This window comes from Pogonomyrmex barbatus, unplaced genomic scaffold (assembly GCF_055798465.1).
Source record: "Pogonomyrmex barbatus isolate J1 unplaced genomic scaffold, ASM5579846v1 scaffold2, whole genome shotgun sequence".
Taxonomy (NCBI): Eukaryota; Metazoa; Arthropoda; class Insecta; order Hymenoptera; family Formicidae; genus Pogonomyrmex; species Pogonomyrmex barbatus.
In genome coordinates, this window is record NW_028297116.1 from 23,105,058 (window position 1) to 23,122,382 (window position 17,325).

General features: G+C 32.8%; 3 protein-coding genes across 5 annotated transcripts; 2 read left to right on the forward strand and 1 right to left on the reverse strand.

The window, feature by feature from the left end:
* The first annotated feature begins 10,244 nt into the window (after window positions 1-10,244).
* On the forward strand, window positions 10,245-11,056 carry Dpm3 (Dolichyl-phosphate mannosyltransferase subunit 3). Its single transcript, XM_089076172.1, has 3 exons — window positions 10,245-10,399; window positions 10,645-10,866; window positions 10,929-11,056. Exons 1-3 carry the CDS (start codon window positions 10,361-10,363, stop codon window positions 11,004-11,006), a joined length of 339 nt encoding a protein of 112 aa, XP_088932298.1. The 5' UTR covers window positions 10,245-10,360; the 3' UTR covers window positions 11,007-11,056.
* Window positions 11,057-11,435: 379 nt separating this feature from the next.
* Window positions 11,436-14,996, reverse strand: Rad23 (UV excision repair protein Rad23). The gene is made up of 6 exons (XM_011644995.3): window positions 14,743-14,996; window positions 14,567-14,639; window positions 14,152-14,305; window positions 13,814-13,984; window positions 13,401-13,732; window positions 11,436-13,230 (listed from the first exon to the last, which is right to left on the reverse strand). The coding sequence occupies exons 1-6, from the start codon at window positions 14,806-14,808 to the stop codon at window positions 12,938-12,940; spliced, it is 1,089 nt and encodes a 362-aa protein (XP_011643297.2). The 5' UTR covers window positions 14,809-14,996; the 3' UTR covers window positions 11,436-12,937.
* Window positions 14,997-15,644: 648 nt separating this feature from the next.
* On the forward strand, window positions 15,645-17,311 carry LOC105433216 (ankyrin repeat domain-containing protein 40). 3 transcript variants are annotated; one of them, XM_089076170.1, is made up of 4 exons: window positions 15,645-15,823; window positions 15,924-16,116; window positions 16,355-16,659; window positions 16,887-17,311. In XM_089076170.1, the coding sequence occupies exons 2-4, from the start codon at window positions 15,998-16,000 to the stop codon at window positions 17,228-17,230; spliced, it is 768 nt and encodes a 255-aa protein (XP_088932296.1). In that variant the 5' UTR covers window positions 15,645-15,823; window positions 15,924-15,997; the 3' UTR covers window positions 17,231-17,311. The 3 variants fall into 3 exon arrangements, with proteins under 3 accessions (XP_088932296.1, XP_088932295.1, XP_088932297.1); XM_089076169.1 differs by lacking the exon at window positions 15,645-15,823 and having other exon boundaries at window positions 15,830-16,116; XM_089076171.1 differs by lacking the exon at window positions 15,645-15,823 and having other exon boundaries at window positions 16,010-16,150.
* Window positions 17,312-17,325: the final 14 nt, after the last annotated feature.

Genomic DNA, 17,325 nt, shown 5'->3' on the forward strand with positions numbered 1-17,325 from the left:
AAGATACGAGTGCAACAACAACAGCGGAAGCATTCGTCGACCATTTCTGGATGCCCGAAAGCCTTCTTAACCGACTAAGGAACAAATTTCTTAAGTTACCTGAAAAATATCGCCAAACGCTTTAGGATCAAACACTATCGTACTTCTGCCTATCATCTACAAGTTAACGGATCTGTCGAACGTTTTCACCATGTTTTTATAGAATACTTAAAGACTTTCATTGATAGAAACGAAAAATGGAATAAGTTTATGGAGAGAACTACATTTTCATATAATATAAGTGTTCATGAAGGCACAAAATTTACGCCCCATGAATTAGTATTTGTAAAGGCCAGGATTCTGTCCAGTCGTCAGCCTGTAGAAGAAGGAATGGAAACATATCAACACTACTTGCTTGAGCTTTTTGATCGTATAAGTGAAGTACAAGAACTCGCTAAAACCAATTTGGAACAAGCAAAGACTCGCTCAAAACGTTATTACGACGGAAATTTAAATCAAATAAATTTTCATGTTGGCGACTACTATATATTCTTGAAAACAGAGAAGAAAACTAATAAATTTTCGGATGAATACTCCGGCCCCTATAAGATCCTGGAAATCCTTGATCACGAAAATGTACGCATCCAATTTAAAAACTATCAAACTGATTCACACTAATAAGTTATGATTGTCTCATATGACTCCCGGTTGAAACCCCGAACCATTTTGAGTATTGAATTACTTCTTGTAATGTCTGTATATACTTACAGATGTTCACCATATCCTTGGTGCTAATTCTGATTAAGATTGCCTCCGGTCTATTTGGATATGATTGCGGAGGGATGTCATTCAATATAACCGTATCTTTGCTGGACGTGGGCGAATGCTATATCACGGATTCCCGACCCAACTCTACCGCTGTATATATACAACTGTTGCAAGTCGCCGATTACTCGCAGATAGGCGTCATTTCTTGTAAGATAGTCGATTGACAAATATTATTCCATTGCGGAATGCACTCACATATCTCCATGGTGCATGGAGGTTATAGAAAATATCTATTAGAACTTAACCAACACAAATGCGCTCGTCTACACGAAACGGGTTCCATTGTCCTGGGAAATTCCGTCTCTATCATTGGATTGCTCCCCAATGCCACCAACTATCGGATCGTCACGTTAGCCGGTACTACCAACGTGGATGGTTCCTGTAAGGGAAGCCATTTCTCGGATCCATATGGGACGATGTCATCATCGAAGCCGCCGTTACCATTACACTGCGAGATTACTTTGCGCCTGCAAGAAAGACAGATTATATTACACTCCGTTCAGGAATTCAATGCATGCTTTCAAGGAACGAATGTGTCGATGAAGACGGGGGAAATGTGTATTGGACTCCCTGTCGAGACGTGTAACTTCCATGCTTATAATGTCTTATATCAAGGTTAAGCTTATAAAATAGTTGATTCAAACACTCAATATATATTATATATACTCGTTAATAAAAAAAGATGTCACTTTTGCTTTACCCAAAAAATCTGAATATAACGTGTGTGGCTACACCTTGATACAAACTGAACATCCTAAATTGCTAATCGTAAAAACAAATAAAAATAATCTCTTTGCTAAACTCACTAGAATCTCTGTCGGCAATTTAAATATCTTCATTTATATTAACTCTAAATTCGTCTACGTAGAGAAACATTTAAAGACAAATGCAAGACCTCTATCATAACATTCTTGAACAAAAGTGTAAATTAGAACAACAGGTTTTGAAAAATGCTATATCAATAGCTCATATCCAACCTGATGTTTTTGCGTACAACTTAATGAAAGATCCTGGCTACGATTTCGGGTGAAGTAGCTCATATTATTAAGCGCGTTCCAATCGAAGTTACACGTTGCATCACCGAAAACTGTTACTTAGAATTACCAGTATCTTTACAGAATAGATCTATGTATTTATCTCCTAAAACTCACATTTTAGTTAATAGCGGCACGCCGATCGACTGCAACCCTCTCATACCTGTTATGTATCAAATAAAAGAGGCTGGATAAGTCTTACTCCGAAACCTGCTGCAGTACTGTCGCCTCAGACCTTAAAACTAATGACTAAACCCGTCTGGAAATATGTTGACGCTGAGCATCTTGCTGATAGTGAAATTTATTCTCAGGAAGATTTCTCCAGGTTACATGACCACATCATATTCCCTGTTGAGAGTACCGCTCTCCTCAACACCTTCGCACGGACTGCAGCCGGACAACGCGTACCTTCGGCGGGTATCTCCCTCTCCTTTTCTCGATAAGCAAACCCTTGATAAAATAGCTGCCGATGAAAGATTGTGGAGTGACTTTCTGAAGTTTGGGACTGTCAGTGCGGGATTTATTGGTATCTAGATGTTGATAAGGTTCATTAAACTGATTGCAGATACTGCGATACATGGTTATGCACTGCATTCGGTGTATGGATGGAGTTTGCACCTACTAGGAGCAATCTTCTTCTCTACTAAATCTCCTGCTACACTTGGGGAAACGCAGCCATCCTGAGTCGTCTCCTCGAGCAGTTGAAGAAGAAACTTCAAATGAAACTTATGCCCGCTTGAACAAACCTTAATCTGCGGCACGCACGTCCTTCCAAGAAACTCAGCCATTATACCGTAACAATCGAAATGGAATATCCTAGGAAAATAAACCAGCGCAGAGCCATCTCCTATAACGTGGAAGACTCTGCCGAGCGCAACGCATGCGCAACTTGTAAGGAAATTCATTAAAGTGAGTGCAAACAATCAAATAGACGCAAACGTGTTACCTATAGTATGTGCAAAGTTTCTGCCAGAACAGTTAGTGAAAGTGATTTTATAAGAAAGAGCCTCAATCAGTGTTCATAATCTTGCGTCCATAATTCCCATAACTATTACTATAACTATAATAATTAAATTACTATAAGTGACTCAAATCTCACCTTGCACTAAGCTCTCAGAAGTAAATAATGTGTTCCTCCCGTTATTTACTTTCTTAAGAAGGGGGTGTAACGTCCGCAGAAAATGAAAATTTGTGGACGTTCATCCAAAATGATGTAGGTGCAGTCGAACCTTAGGTTAACGCATGCGTAACTTTAAATATTAAGATATATGATTTTAAATATTAAGATTTAAATATTAGGATATAACTTTCATCATTTTATAGTCTTATTATATATATATATATATATATTTCTCTTTTTTTTATAATTCTTATTATTATTAAGATAATCAATGGTAAAGCGAGAATTCCTTCGTTATATATAAAATATTATTTTTCTTCGTCTTGCGATAAGACATAATTATATTTTATTGTTTTCTTTTGGATGTATAATTTGGAAATATAATTCTATAACTTCATTTTCTTTTCTCGAATCATCTCTTCTTCGGTTCGCGATGCTGCAACTGTAGGAGAGACGAAAAAGCGTTCGATGACCTTAGTTTATACTAAAGGGAAGGCTTATCGCACTCAAATATTTCTAATGTAAATTTTCCAACGAAGGGTCAGTTCGGAGAGTCTTTCGTTGCGCAACGAAATTTAACCGACGAAAATGAATTAAATGAATTCCCGTTTTGCAATAATAAGATTTATTTCTAGGTATTAACGATACCTCAGAAAAAAAAATATAAAAAAAAATATTATTAAAAAAATTATTATTAAAAATTATTATTAAAAAAAAATATTATTAAAAAAAATATTAACTTTATTTTTCTCTCTTTCTTTTCCTTTTATCTTTTCCTATTTTCGCGTAAATAATCATAGTACGAAATGAAATGCTCAGTCGAGGAGTGCTTTGTTTGCCCCTCCTTTTTGCATCGGGTCTTACTCTAGAGGTACGGTTTGGATGTGGACGCAGTAGTTGTAAACGAATCTCCGGAGAGTGTAGTCGTCGAATCATCCCACTGAATCAAATCACTGAATCTTTTACCATTAAGGGCGAAAACTATATTAATAACCAAGGAAGGAAAAAGGAAGGAAAGAGAATTTGGTAGAATTTCAAAATTATAATTATTTACTTCGAACTAGCTAAGGTAATCGTTTCCCTTATAATTATTATTCAGATAGCTATTATTACTATTATTATTTTATTATTGATTGATTTCTTTACAAAGTAAATTCCTACCACGTTAGATTTACATCATCTTTTATATATCTCATAGTAATATTTATTAACATACATATATTAAATAACATGCTATATTTTTTTTTCTTTTTTTATTTACATATGCTCTCTATAATAACATTTAAATAATATATTATATTCTTTTCCATTTACAATATTACTATTATTATTACTATATGCTCTTTATAATAACATATTATACTTTTAAATAATATATTATATTTTTTTTATTTACATTATATTATCATTATTACTATATAACTATAATAAACTATTATTATAATAATAATTATTATTATTATACTGTTATCATTACTAGTTGACATTTCTCTTTTATATTGATTGATTAATATGTTATCAGTATTAAACCTAGGTCAGATTATATACAGTGCTGATACTTTTATTCATTTATATATATATTAATAATATATATTAATAATTTTTATCATATAAAGCTCTTATTCTTTGAAGTTCTTATACCTGTTTTCTAGCCATCATCTCCATTCTTATTTCGTATTGTCTAATTTGTTTTTCTACATATAATTCCACATATAATTAGGTCTATACCATAATGTTATTTTATTCACCATTATGATTCATGATATATTTTCCATTGACATTATTATTATTATTGTTATTATTATCATTATCATTATCATTATTATTACTGCCACTTTGTTAATATTGTTTTTACATAACTCTTTATTGATCTTTCTGTTTACGTTTATATTGATCTAGAAATTATCTTTATTGTGAACCAAATAATCCTAAATTATAATTTCGCGAACTCTGATCCAAATATACTATAACAACATTTAGTATTTATTAAAAAAAAAAGATAGAACTCCGCAGAGTTATCCTTTTTTTTTCTTCAAACTCATCAACTGTTCTACGCCATCTCAGGAACAAAACGAATCGCCATTTTCAATTCAAAATCCCTAGAAATCGGAAACGCACCGCGCAAGACGTGACAATATATATATATATATATATATACATATACAAAATAAAAAATTTTTTATTTAACAATTTTTTAATAAGACATTTTTTTATTAACTTTGCGCGACTTTGCACTTTTTCAATATAACTTCAAGCTTTGAAATGAATTATTTTCACAGAAAGAAATGTTTAGTACAAAAAATATTACAATATATAAATTCAAATTTATTACGAACTTTATTTTATATTTCGTAAAATTATTTAATATTTCATATTAAAAAAGTAAAGAGAGGATTACCTTTCAACAAAAATGCTTTTATGCTTCGTTGATTGCCACGATGATTGATCCGATCAATGCTGAGACATTATTAATTCGGATTAGTTTAGGGAAATTTAAAGAGTCTATTGGTTAAGTACCACTGCTTTGTCCGATTAGAGCTCTGATCATTTGTCGTAATATCCAGAAGATTTTAATTTTAATTTTTAATGTATTTCGACTATGTATTCCGTTGTAGATAAATATTCAAATTTTTTACGAAGATAAATTGTTAGTATATATAACACATTATTGTCAAGATGTAAAGATGAAAAGATGTAACACTTAAAAAATAGAATGAATCAGAAAGGAAACAAAATATTGTAATTACATTTTTTATTATTTATTAACTTGCCATAAATAAACGTCATTTAGTCAACTATAATATTTTCAAAAAACTTATCTAATGTCACATTTGTAAGAATTAGACGACCGTAAGCGGTCATAAAAGAGATTCGGAATATAAACAGCTAACAGAGAGGAGCCGTCGTGGTCGTGCAGACTAAGTGTCGGGTTGGTAAACGAGGGATCCCGAGTTCAAATCCAATCGGTCTCCGTTAATTTTTTCCGAATCTAATAGATATCTTTCAATCTCAGAAGTGAGATTCAGCCTATATTACCTCAGAGAAGATTCAGCCTATGTTACCTGACAAGTCGATCATTCAGGAGTGAACGGAAAAAGTCGAGGGTAGTACTTCAAAGTCGTGTCGGTCGTTCAAGAGAAATGAACGGGAAAAAAATCGCGGAGTAGTACTCCAAAGGAGTCGTGTCGGTCGTTCAAGAAAGTGATCGAAAGTCGGGAGCAGAAGCTCCAAGTTTCGGATAAAAATCCGATGGAGGAAGACTCGGTACATTCGGGACGAATGTAATACCAGAATGGCCGAACTGTAAGAATTAAACGACCGTAAGCAGTCATGAAAGAGATTCGGAATATAAACAGCTAACAGAGAGGAGCCGTCGTGGTCGTGCAGACTAAGTGTCGGATTGGTAGACGAGGGATCCCGAGTTCAAATCCAGTCGGTCTCCGTTAATTTTTTCCGAATCTAATAGATATCTTTCACATCTAAAATAGTTACCATTTCCACCATTTATTTTCTCTTTATCAGATTCATTACCTAAATTGTGATTTGTAGTTTCTATTAAAGAACGTTTCTTTCCTGCAAAATTTGATGTATAAACTTCTTCGTTAGATGCAAACTCATTTAATAACTCATACTCTTCGATTAATTGCAGCTCATCACTTTGAACGTCTTCAAGCGAGCTTAGCTCTCAAAGCTGGCTTACTTCTTATGCTCCTGTTTGTTTGAAATACAGACACTAAGATTTTTTAAAAGAAAGTTTATATATTTCAAATAAATTAATAAATTGTTGCAACTTATAATTATTAGTAATTGTCTTTCTTATTGCCATTGATGTATTTATTCTTTGCACGAATAGGAATATCCTAAGTTCATACCTCTTTATTTTGCTAAATATTAAGGTTACATTTACAATCATGAAGTTGCCTTCAGTTTAATTTTGGGAATATTTTGATGTGAATAAGTCTTCACTGTTTTTAGTTATGTCACTAATAATTTCTTTCGCCGCATGATCGCAGTGAAAATGACAAACGGTGAAACCGTGAGATAGCCATCGGTGAAAATCTAAAAGTAAACTGTCACTGAAAAATATGTAATCGATGCCCTAGTGCAGCTCTAGTGTGAGAATAAAAAACAAATCCCAGAGGGTCAATCATGTAACTTTACGTGAAATTTTTATGTGAAATTTTTCACTTTTCATTTTTCACTTTTTACTTTTCATTTTTCACACCTTGACTTTTCACGTACAGCGATTATGTATGTAGCTTGAATGCGTGGAAAGTGAAATCATGAAATATAGTTTCATAGGTTTTATAGCTAATGAAAATTATTTTATTGGTATTATATACATCTTTTAATAACCAATTGTATATGTATGTATTACGTACACTTAATCCTAATGCAGCTCTAATTTTCTCTAATTCCAAAGCATGTTTATTAATTCCCTAGATTTCCGCCTTTCCGCCACCAAGGTACATGGCGAAAAAGTTCACGTGAAAAATTTCATATTTTCACGTTTGAGAGAGTTACATGATCCCGCAAAATCGTACATGATCGTAAGTTCACGTGAAACTTTTCACTTTTCACATTTCCGCCCTTTTAGGGGAAACTTTTAGGGGAAAAGTTACATGATCGACCCAGGTCTTGAGATAGTGCAGAGGTGCAAGTACAGTCTCGATAAGTGATTTATAAATCAATTTGAATTATAAATATTTTTCATAAAAGTATTATAAAAAATTAAGTGCATCTATGGCTGAACCATGAACCTAAAAATAATGTTATTGTTGTACTGATATTTTAAACAGAAACAAAATAAATAAAATTAAACAACACAGAATAATTTAATCTTTTTTAGTAAAAAAAACGCAACAACATTAACAATAAAAAGAAGATAAAAATAAACATCACATTAATAATGAAACAAAAAAATAATGGAATATGGATTAATATTAAAAGATGAATTAAGAAGTATTATCATAAATGAAAATGACAATATTACCTGTATCTATAAAGATAGTACACTTAAACTTTAAAATTTTTTTTAAATATATATATATATTATATATATATATATATTTATAAATATATTTTTAAATATATAGAACTATAAAGTAAATGTATGTACAATTAATATATATATATATATATATATATATATATATATATATATATATATAAAATTGCAACCAAGCGGCGATCCGCTCGTCGTCGCCCCGGAAGAATCAATATTTCAAGAATCGATATTTTGAAAAAGTGGATCGTTCTCTAACGACGTATCATTAGATGTTTGGATTACGTGTCGTTAGGTATTTGTTGTTGTTTTGCGAACAACGGTGGCCGACGTGTGTCCGCGGCGAATTAATTGTATATTTGCTTAATAAAGTTCCGTTCTTTTTAGTGAAGTGTGATTATTTCATGCGCGGCTCTTTCACTTATTACGAAACGTTATCGTGATCGCCGACAGCGCGACCATATATATACAAATGTGTGTGTGTGTGTGTGTGTGTGTGTGGGTATGTGGGTGTGTGGGTGTGTGTGTGTGTGTGTGTGTGGGTATGTGGGTGTGTGGGTGTGTGTGTGTGTGGGTGTGTGGGTGTGTGGGTGTGTGGGTGTGTGGGTGTGTGGGTGGTGGTGATGGTGGTGGTGGTGGTGGTGGTGGTGGTGGTGGTGGTGGTGGTGGTGGTGGTGGTGGTGGTGGTGGTGGTGGTGGTGGTGGTGGTGGTGGTGGTGGTGGTGGTGGTGGTGGTGGTGGTGGTGGTGGTGGTGGTGGTGGTGGTGGTGGTGGTGGTGGTGGTGGTGGTGGTGGTGGTGGTGGTGGTGGTGGTGGTGGTGGTGGTGGTGGTGGTGGTGTGCGCGCGCGCGCGCGCGCGTGTGTATATACCCTAACAGCATGCAACATACTGCTTCCCTTGTTATCCTCTTTTTATAAAAGATCATCAAGTATAATTATAAAAATAATAAAATGGAATTATCCCATTTCGTATTGTACTGTGATTATTTGTAACGTACTGAGATCCACGCTAGAACATCACTAACAGTATCATTTGGTTTTCTTTCGCGTATATTCTTAGAATTTACGCAGCGGTATATTTTTTCATCGCACGCATATATTCTCAGGTTTAGAGATACTACAATCAGAGACTGGCCACGACTTTGATTCGTCAGAGAATCTGATCTACCATGTTTTGGCTAAATTATACGAGAAAGAAAGAAATATACACCATCTCACTCTGACCAATAGCGATATTTTTTATTTTGCATATGCATTGATTTAAGTGTATTGTGCATATGTATTTAACACATGGAAAGTGTGATAATATATTATTAAATAATAGAGATACTAAAATTGCAAAATATAGTCATAAATTAATTAATTGTGATATCAATATAAAAAATCAATATAAAAAATGGGTGGATGTTCATTTTTTTATTTAAATTTTATTTTATATTGTAATAAAGTTTGTTTAATAAATATGTATAATAATCCTTTCTAAAAAAAGGCGTGACCGATACCTTGCATCTCTCGAAATTTCCTCGAAGTTTATTATTGACGCTTTTCCGCGATTCTCTCACTGCGCTAACTTTGTGAATAGCTGTCATTGTATTGATTTTACAGAGGATCGTTTTGACAAACTTTATTGTGTATCAAAAAGTTAAAAATATTATAGTGTAACAGTATAATAGTATTATATTATTTTTGCTCTTGTGTTGAAAAAAATAAATAACAAAAAAAATAAATAAATAAATTTAAAATCGTTAAAATTAAAGGATATATATTAATAAATTAGTAATATAATTATGTAAAATAAAGTTTTATAAATGTATACATTTTATTATCTTTAAAACGCTTATCTTTTTAAATCATAATATTATAATTTAAGATTAATGTAGTTAATGTATTTGAAAATAAGTGGGAATAGCCAAAAGATGGCGGGCCAATCAAAAGTTGCTTTTTCGTGACCAGTCTTTGATTATAGTGTCTTTACAACCAGTCTAAAGGAAACAGAAAGGTTTCGTTATGCTTTGCATTTAAAATTCAGTCTATTTCAGCCAATCACAATGTAGCAGATCCTGGTTACGATCAATGTGATTGGTAATAATAGAATCGTTAACCAGCAACCGCAGCTGAGCAACTGTTAGTCTGATATGGCCTTTAGACACCTGAGAACCTAGGTTCGAATCTCATCGCGGCCAACATCTTTTTTCGCCGTCAAACTTAGAACATCGTGGACAAACGCTCCTCGCAAACGCCACATGAATGAATAAATGAATGAAAATATTCCATAAATTAAAATATTTCTTTGTTCTAATTGGTTGATATCTGTTCCAATAATCTGATACGACCTTTATGTTTATTGACTTGATCGCGCCATATTTTTTTTGTCACTTCCTGTTTCCATGATACATGAATGGCTTCTCAGTTTTTAAGGGTAAGGTTAAAAAGGTATGTAAGAATATGTTAACATTTTAAACATTTAATGAAAACACGAGAATTCTAATAAAAGATTGTATGAAATTTTTTTATTACATTTGTTATAATAAGATATATTATTCATGTATATTTTAATTATTTTTATATTATTTTAATTATATTTATACCATTTAAAAGAATTATATATTTTTCAATAAACAATTTTATTTTATTTCGATGAAATGTAATGGAAAAATACTATAATTTATTTTTTGTAGATGACGAAATTGCTGGAGTGGCTATCATGTGGAACTGTATTTTTTGGTTTATGGTTTGCTGCAATTACAAGCAATTCTTCCTTTGTCAAAGAATGGCATGAAGTAATACTTTTTCTTCCGGTTATTTTCTTGTTTCACTTTGGATTATATGCAATAATTGTTGTATTGTACAGAGTATTTACATTTAACACTTGTGAAAGTGCAGCTATTGAACTTCAACAGGTTAGTTTCTCTTATCCAAGAAAGTATACAAGGAATATTGTTTAACGTTATCATTTTTTTAGGAAATACAACAAGCCGTAAAGGATCTTCAAAAAAAAGGTGTAACTTTACGAGGGACTAATATCTCTCTAACTTCTTAGATGTTAAAATACTTCCTGTAAATATTAAAATAAAAAATATTGATTTTTTACATATTTGTAAAATTTATGACCTTATACATAAATACATAAATTCTATAAGGACTATGTATGTGAAGATGTATCTTTTTCATCTTAAATAGTAAATTTTTAAACTTATTTTTATTCTGCATTAATAAATATCGAAGAGCATATGTAACATTATCTAGATGATAAAAAAATAAACATTTTGATAAAATTTAATATTAATGCCACTCCATCTATTAAAAAATATATATTGAATACATACATTCTATCAGACAAAGTACCTCATATCGTGCTTATGCATTTAAATATCTTTGTATAAAATACTTATAGCATTCGAGAATAAAATCAATGCAGAATTCTCTTAAAAATAACTTATAATATAATGAATTAACTTTTGCATTACTATTTGTGTAAATCGTAATTTATTCATTTATGTTATGTATTACAAGTGTGTTGAGCACACAACAGAGAGTGTTGTTTTATAATAGCAGAGTTCTTCTCTATAATTTTTCTATTTTCTTAGAAAAAAAGAAGTAAAATACTTGAGTCAGCATAACAAACAGATTAGAATTTTATGCAGTTACTACAACTCTCCAACGAATAATTTTTTTTTATATTTTTGTACCAAATATATGTAAGAGCGATGAAAATTCTTTAAATGTTTATTATTGTTTCAATGATATTAATAAGTAACCGTATTGTACAAACTTCTAGAATTCAGAATTTCTTGTGTAAAATGCATAAATACGTACATACGTATGTATGTAATTATGTGATACGTATAAATCGTGAATTGTTCTTTGTACAAAAAAAAAGAATATTAATATCACTTATCATTTTATACTGCAAAAAAGATACAATCAGAGATGTGACATTACAACGGTTTATAATAATCTCACATTCTCCCATTCTAGCTTTAATAAAATTCCAATATAATTCCAATATACACAACAATATTTTTAAGGATTCATAATTTTAAGATTATTCGATAGATACATAGTGTTTTAACTATTTTACCTAAATTACAAATTCTAATTGATTCAATAAGCAAAAGTTATCTCTATTAGCAAAAGTTACATGTGAAATTTGTATAGAACCACAAGAAAATAGATTGAGAATAAAGTTATATATGTAAAAAGTTATTATGACAAACTGTTACAATTTATCGAATTGTGATCTTCTGTCTAACATCGTTCAAATCAATTTTTTTTATATTACCATTTAAAAATAGAAAATCTCTTTGTACATACATACATAAATACGAATATACGCAAATACACATATCCAAACAAATGTGTTCTATAATTTTTATATCAGAAAGCCAAGAAATGTACAAAATGCATTTATTACCTACATGCAAACATTTAGATATGTATAAAACATACCTTAACGTGAGAGTGAACACATCTTCAGTTTATATATGCTCGACCCTCAATATGTAATTACTGCAAGGTATTCTTTTGCAGAGTAAGGCTCGTAAGGCTTTCTCATATAAAAATGCAATTATATTTTTTTTACTCCATATATATTAAAGAAATATAAGATCTTATGGTAGAGCACTTGTAGGCTGTAAGGATGGATTTCATAACACCGTCTGCTGTAAGCAACAATTCTTTCTCTCATAAACATGTGTTACATGTTAAATGAAATATGGTTTTAAAAATATGAAACAATGCTTAAAAGAGTTGACATATATGTAGTTATGGTATGCGCTTATCCTTAGATTCAAACGCTTACCAAACACACCAGAGTTTTATCTACACAACAAATAAAATAGCATAGATATTGTATATCTATATACAAAGTAAAGATGATTATTGTAAGGTAAAAATGATAATGGTGCGATCATCCACCCTCTGTCAGTCCTATTTTTCATTTGAAACGCCGCATAAAATTAGATGAGCGGTTCACTCGTCGAGGTTTTGCGAAAGTAGGAAATTAGCAGCAAGATTTTCATTCTTTTCACATGCGAAATACGCTTGTACGACTAAATGTTCTGGGAAACCTAGCGCCTTCAACCTTTCGATAGCATCTCTGTCCTGTGGTGTTATCTGTATTAAACCAGATCCTACGCCCGTTGCTGCACCACCCGTACCAGCTCCACCATTTACAGCGCCTCCCGCCGCGGCTGCAGCTGCAGGTGCTACACCACCTCCGGATGTTGGCAAAACTCGCGCCCCCGTTCCACTAGTTGGTTCCACTGTACGCAAGAAAAATGTAAGAGAAACAAATTATATATAATTATTATCAAATAATTATGAATTATTAATTTTAAACAAGCTGAAAATAATTAATAATTATAATTATTAATTATTATTATTTTCAGCTTGTTAAACAGAGATTTTTTTGAGCATATACGACTAAACTAACCAGGTTCATTGAGCATGCGTACAAACGCTTCCTGATTTTGAGAAATGAGCTGTAAAAGGGCAGGATTAGTGGAACCGATTTGCTGAAGAAGATTGTTGAGCAGCTGTGGATTTTGTTGAATGACCTGACGCATTTGCTGAAATTGTGGTTGCAAACGCAAGAAGGCTAAGGGATCTTGACTTTGATCTTGAAGTTGCTCTTGAGCTTCCGGTGGATCTTCAGGTGGATCCTCAAACAGTTGTGCTGGTATACCTGTCAGAAGATATTCGACAGCTCTATCGGGGTTGTTAAAACTCGCGCGTAACGCTTGTACAACCTGTTCACGTTCGTACCTGATTCAAATATATAATAAAAATCACATAAATATTAATTTAATAAGGCAGATCACTTTTTTCTTTTTATACATTACATACCCCATATCCATGATGTTGTTTACCATTGTATTATAATCTTCTCCCATTAGCAAGGCACTTTCTGCTTGACCAGCTGCTGGTGTAGCTGCCACAGGTTGCTCTTGCACATTACTAGCTGCTCGTGTAATATCCTGAACATTAGGGTTTGAACTAGGTTGTGTAGTCGCCGAGCTAAGACACAAAGGTTAAAATAAATGAGATATATCACAATTTGAAAAAGAAAATAATTCGTACGTGTGTACGTGACTCAGTTATCATTACTTGTAATCAATAATTACATACATAATAAACATTCTGTAATGACGTGATTTATTATATTGCGAGTGTCTCCAGTTTACCTAGTGGATTCTTCCTTCTTTTCACCCTCTGCATGCTGCTCTTCGTTTGTTTTAGGTATAGCGCCAGGTTTAGGCTTTGTTACCATAACAACTATAAATTTCTTCTCGTCGATATTATATTCTGTTAAAGGTTGCTCATCTACTAATATTTTTCCTGCAAGTGTTCGTGTAACGTTATGATCTCAAAAAGTAAAGAAAAACGGTTGTAAACCACATGCCCAAATTGCAAACATAACCTATGCGCATTTTTGCAGTATCATTCTTATTCTGAGGAGCTATATTTAAACAAATGTGAACAGCGAGACTTTCGGCACAATCAATTTTAACGTAGATTTTCTCCCAGCTTCGTCAACGAATATGCCGGGCGCTCGCGGAGATCTCGGATAAATTAGGTTATTTAACTGTACTCTCTTACCAGCATATATCAACTTTTGATGCTCCGCGGGGAAGCCTTTCTGCGTTTCGATCTTCTCCTTGAGATCCTTAACCTGATAATAAAATAATATACAAATATTTCAATCATAAACCATTCAGAAAAGTCGGCTTCCTTTCCTTCCTCTCTTTCTCTCTTGCTCGCTCGATTTTACTTACAGTTTGCGACGAGTCGATCTCTATCGTGAACGTCTGTTGCTGTAAGTTTTTCAGCGTTATAATCATATTGCCGGGGATGGTGAACTCGCGCGACGTACGTCAAGCAATCGCAAATTTAACCCCGCGTAGTCCTCCACGATAAGAATAAAACGGTGTTTTGATGGAGATTTTTTTTCAGCGATGAGTCTGCACTGCCTTAAACAGCTCGCAGGTGTATGAATGTTAACACTTGCGACAGTGTTACGGAAAACATATGATGATGAAAGATCTAGTAACTGCTACCAATCGCAGTTAGGCTCAGGGGATCGATCATGTAATTTTTCCCCTAGGGTGGAAACGTGAAAAATGAAAAGTTTCACGTGAACTTACGATCATGTACGATTTTGCGGGATCATGTAACTCTCTCAAACGTGAAAATATGAAATTTTTCACGTGAACTTTTTCGTCATGTACCTTGGTGGTGGAAAGGCGGAAATCTAGGGAATTAATAAATATGCTTCGGAATTAAAGAAAATTAGGGCTGCATTAGGATTAAGTATACGTAATACATACATATACAATTGGTTATTAAAAGATGTATATAATACCAATAAAATAATTTTCATTAGCTATAAAACCTATGAAACTATATTTCATGATTTCACTTTCCACGCATCCAAGCTACATACATAATCGCTGTACGTGAAAAGTTTCACATGAAATGTCAAGGTGTGAAAAATGAAAAATAAAAAGTGAAAAATGAAAAGTGTAAAATTTCACGTAAAGTTACATGATTGATCCCCTGAACGATGTTGAGTCGACATCGCGTGCAGATCTATTGAACGAGCTGATTGGCTCTACCATCCATTACTATCGATATAAATTAATTTTTTTTTTTTCGACTTTATTTTATATTTCTCTCTAATTTTAAAACTTAGAAAAAGATAAAGAATAAATTAAGATTAATCGATATTGATAGAAATGGATAAACTCCGTATGGCTTCGCGTTAACGACTTATGTAGTTTCATCCCAGAAATCTAGAACAGAGGTGTCTCCAGATGTCTCCAGACAACTTGAACTCGACGATTTTAGAATATAGAGGTTCTTATCAGTTCTTATCTGCGTTTCCGAGACGCGCTGGTATTCTGTATTCTTGTCTTATCTAGTCCTTATCTTGCACGTTTGGTGTTCGGTCTTCCAGCGTTTTCGCTCGATTGCAGCGTTACAAATATATGATGGGCACACATACGTAGCACGCGTGAAAATCGCTGCAAAATGGAAAGAATGCTCGAGGAGCGTTTAAGGGAAAGAGTCTGTCTCGGCGATGCAGACGGCGTGCAAGATCTCTTAAATCTAGGTGTCAACGTCAACGCGCGGGAACCTGTCAGCGGATGGTACTTGTCACTCTGTCTTCGACATTTTTACAATGCAAGTGTCAAACAGGCACGCGTTCTCTGGACATAGATTTATTTCCAGAATTTTTTTATAAAGTTCATACCCATTCGAAATATTGATTAAATGATTGTAACTCACATTCTCTGAAAGTCGTACTTGTAATACAAATGCAAGTCAGATTTATTTGATAGTCATATTATTTATTATTCATTTCCTTATTTATTCATGTTTCTTAAGGACTGCTTTACATTGGGCATGTAAAGAAGGACACTTGGACATTGTTGCTTTGCTCTTGAAAAATGGTGCTGATAAAAACCTAAGATCTGAAACAAGCGAAACTGCAGCAGCTGTCTGTACCAATCAACAGATTCTATATCTTCTAGGCACAAGTGGTGATTTTGAGCGAATCATGTACGATTCACCATTAAGCGCTGTAACATCTGTATACGCTCAATCAGATTACCTGCATACTGCTGCTAATTCTTCAAAAGTCCGAAATAATGTATATGACAAGAGCAAAATCATCACCTCATTTCAAGATGGTTTGATACAAATTGATATAATTTTTCTAGTCGCGTAATAATCATATCTGCCATAAATTTAACCAGAAAAAACTACAATGCTTGCCATTAATTATAAATTTTGTTTTATAACAAAAAATATATATATATATATATATATATATAATGTTTTATAACATTACTGATAGAATGTATGTGTATGTGTGTTTAAAAAAAATTTATTCTATTTGTATTTCATGTGTTTTTAGAATTAGTTCTGAAAATTCGGGTCGCCAATACAGCTGATCCAGATTTCATAGAAGTGGAATTGCCGCGAAACGAGTTAACATATCAAGCTTTGTTATGTTTGTGTTGCAAAGAGCTGGATCTCAATCCACATCAAATTAAAAAATTACGAAAGTTGCCCAACACTAAACTGAGAAAAGACAAGGATATTCAGAGACTCCAAAATTTCCAGGAAATCGAAGTGATGATAGATGCAACAAATGTGTATAAGAGCATGCAAAATGCTAACGGCGTCAACAATTTGCTGATGTTACCAGCCAATGGATATCAAAGTATATCCAAGAAGGATCAGACCATTTTGTATTGACCACTTGCATTAAAAAGAAAATCTTTACAATTTCAAGTATTTACATAAATTAGTATTAATAAAAAAAAATTTATTAAGCAATATTAATTATTTTT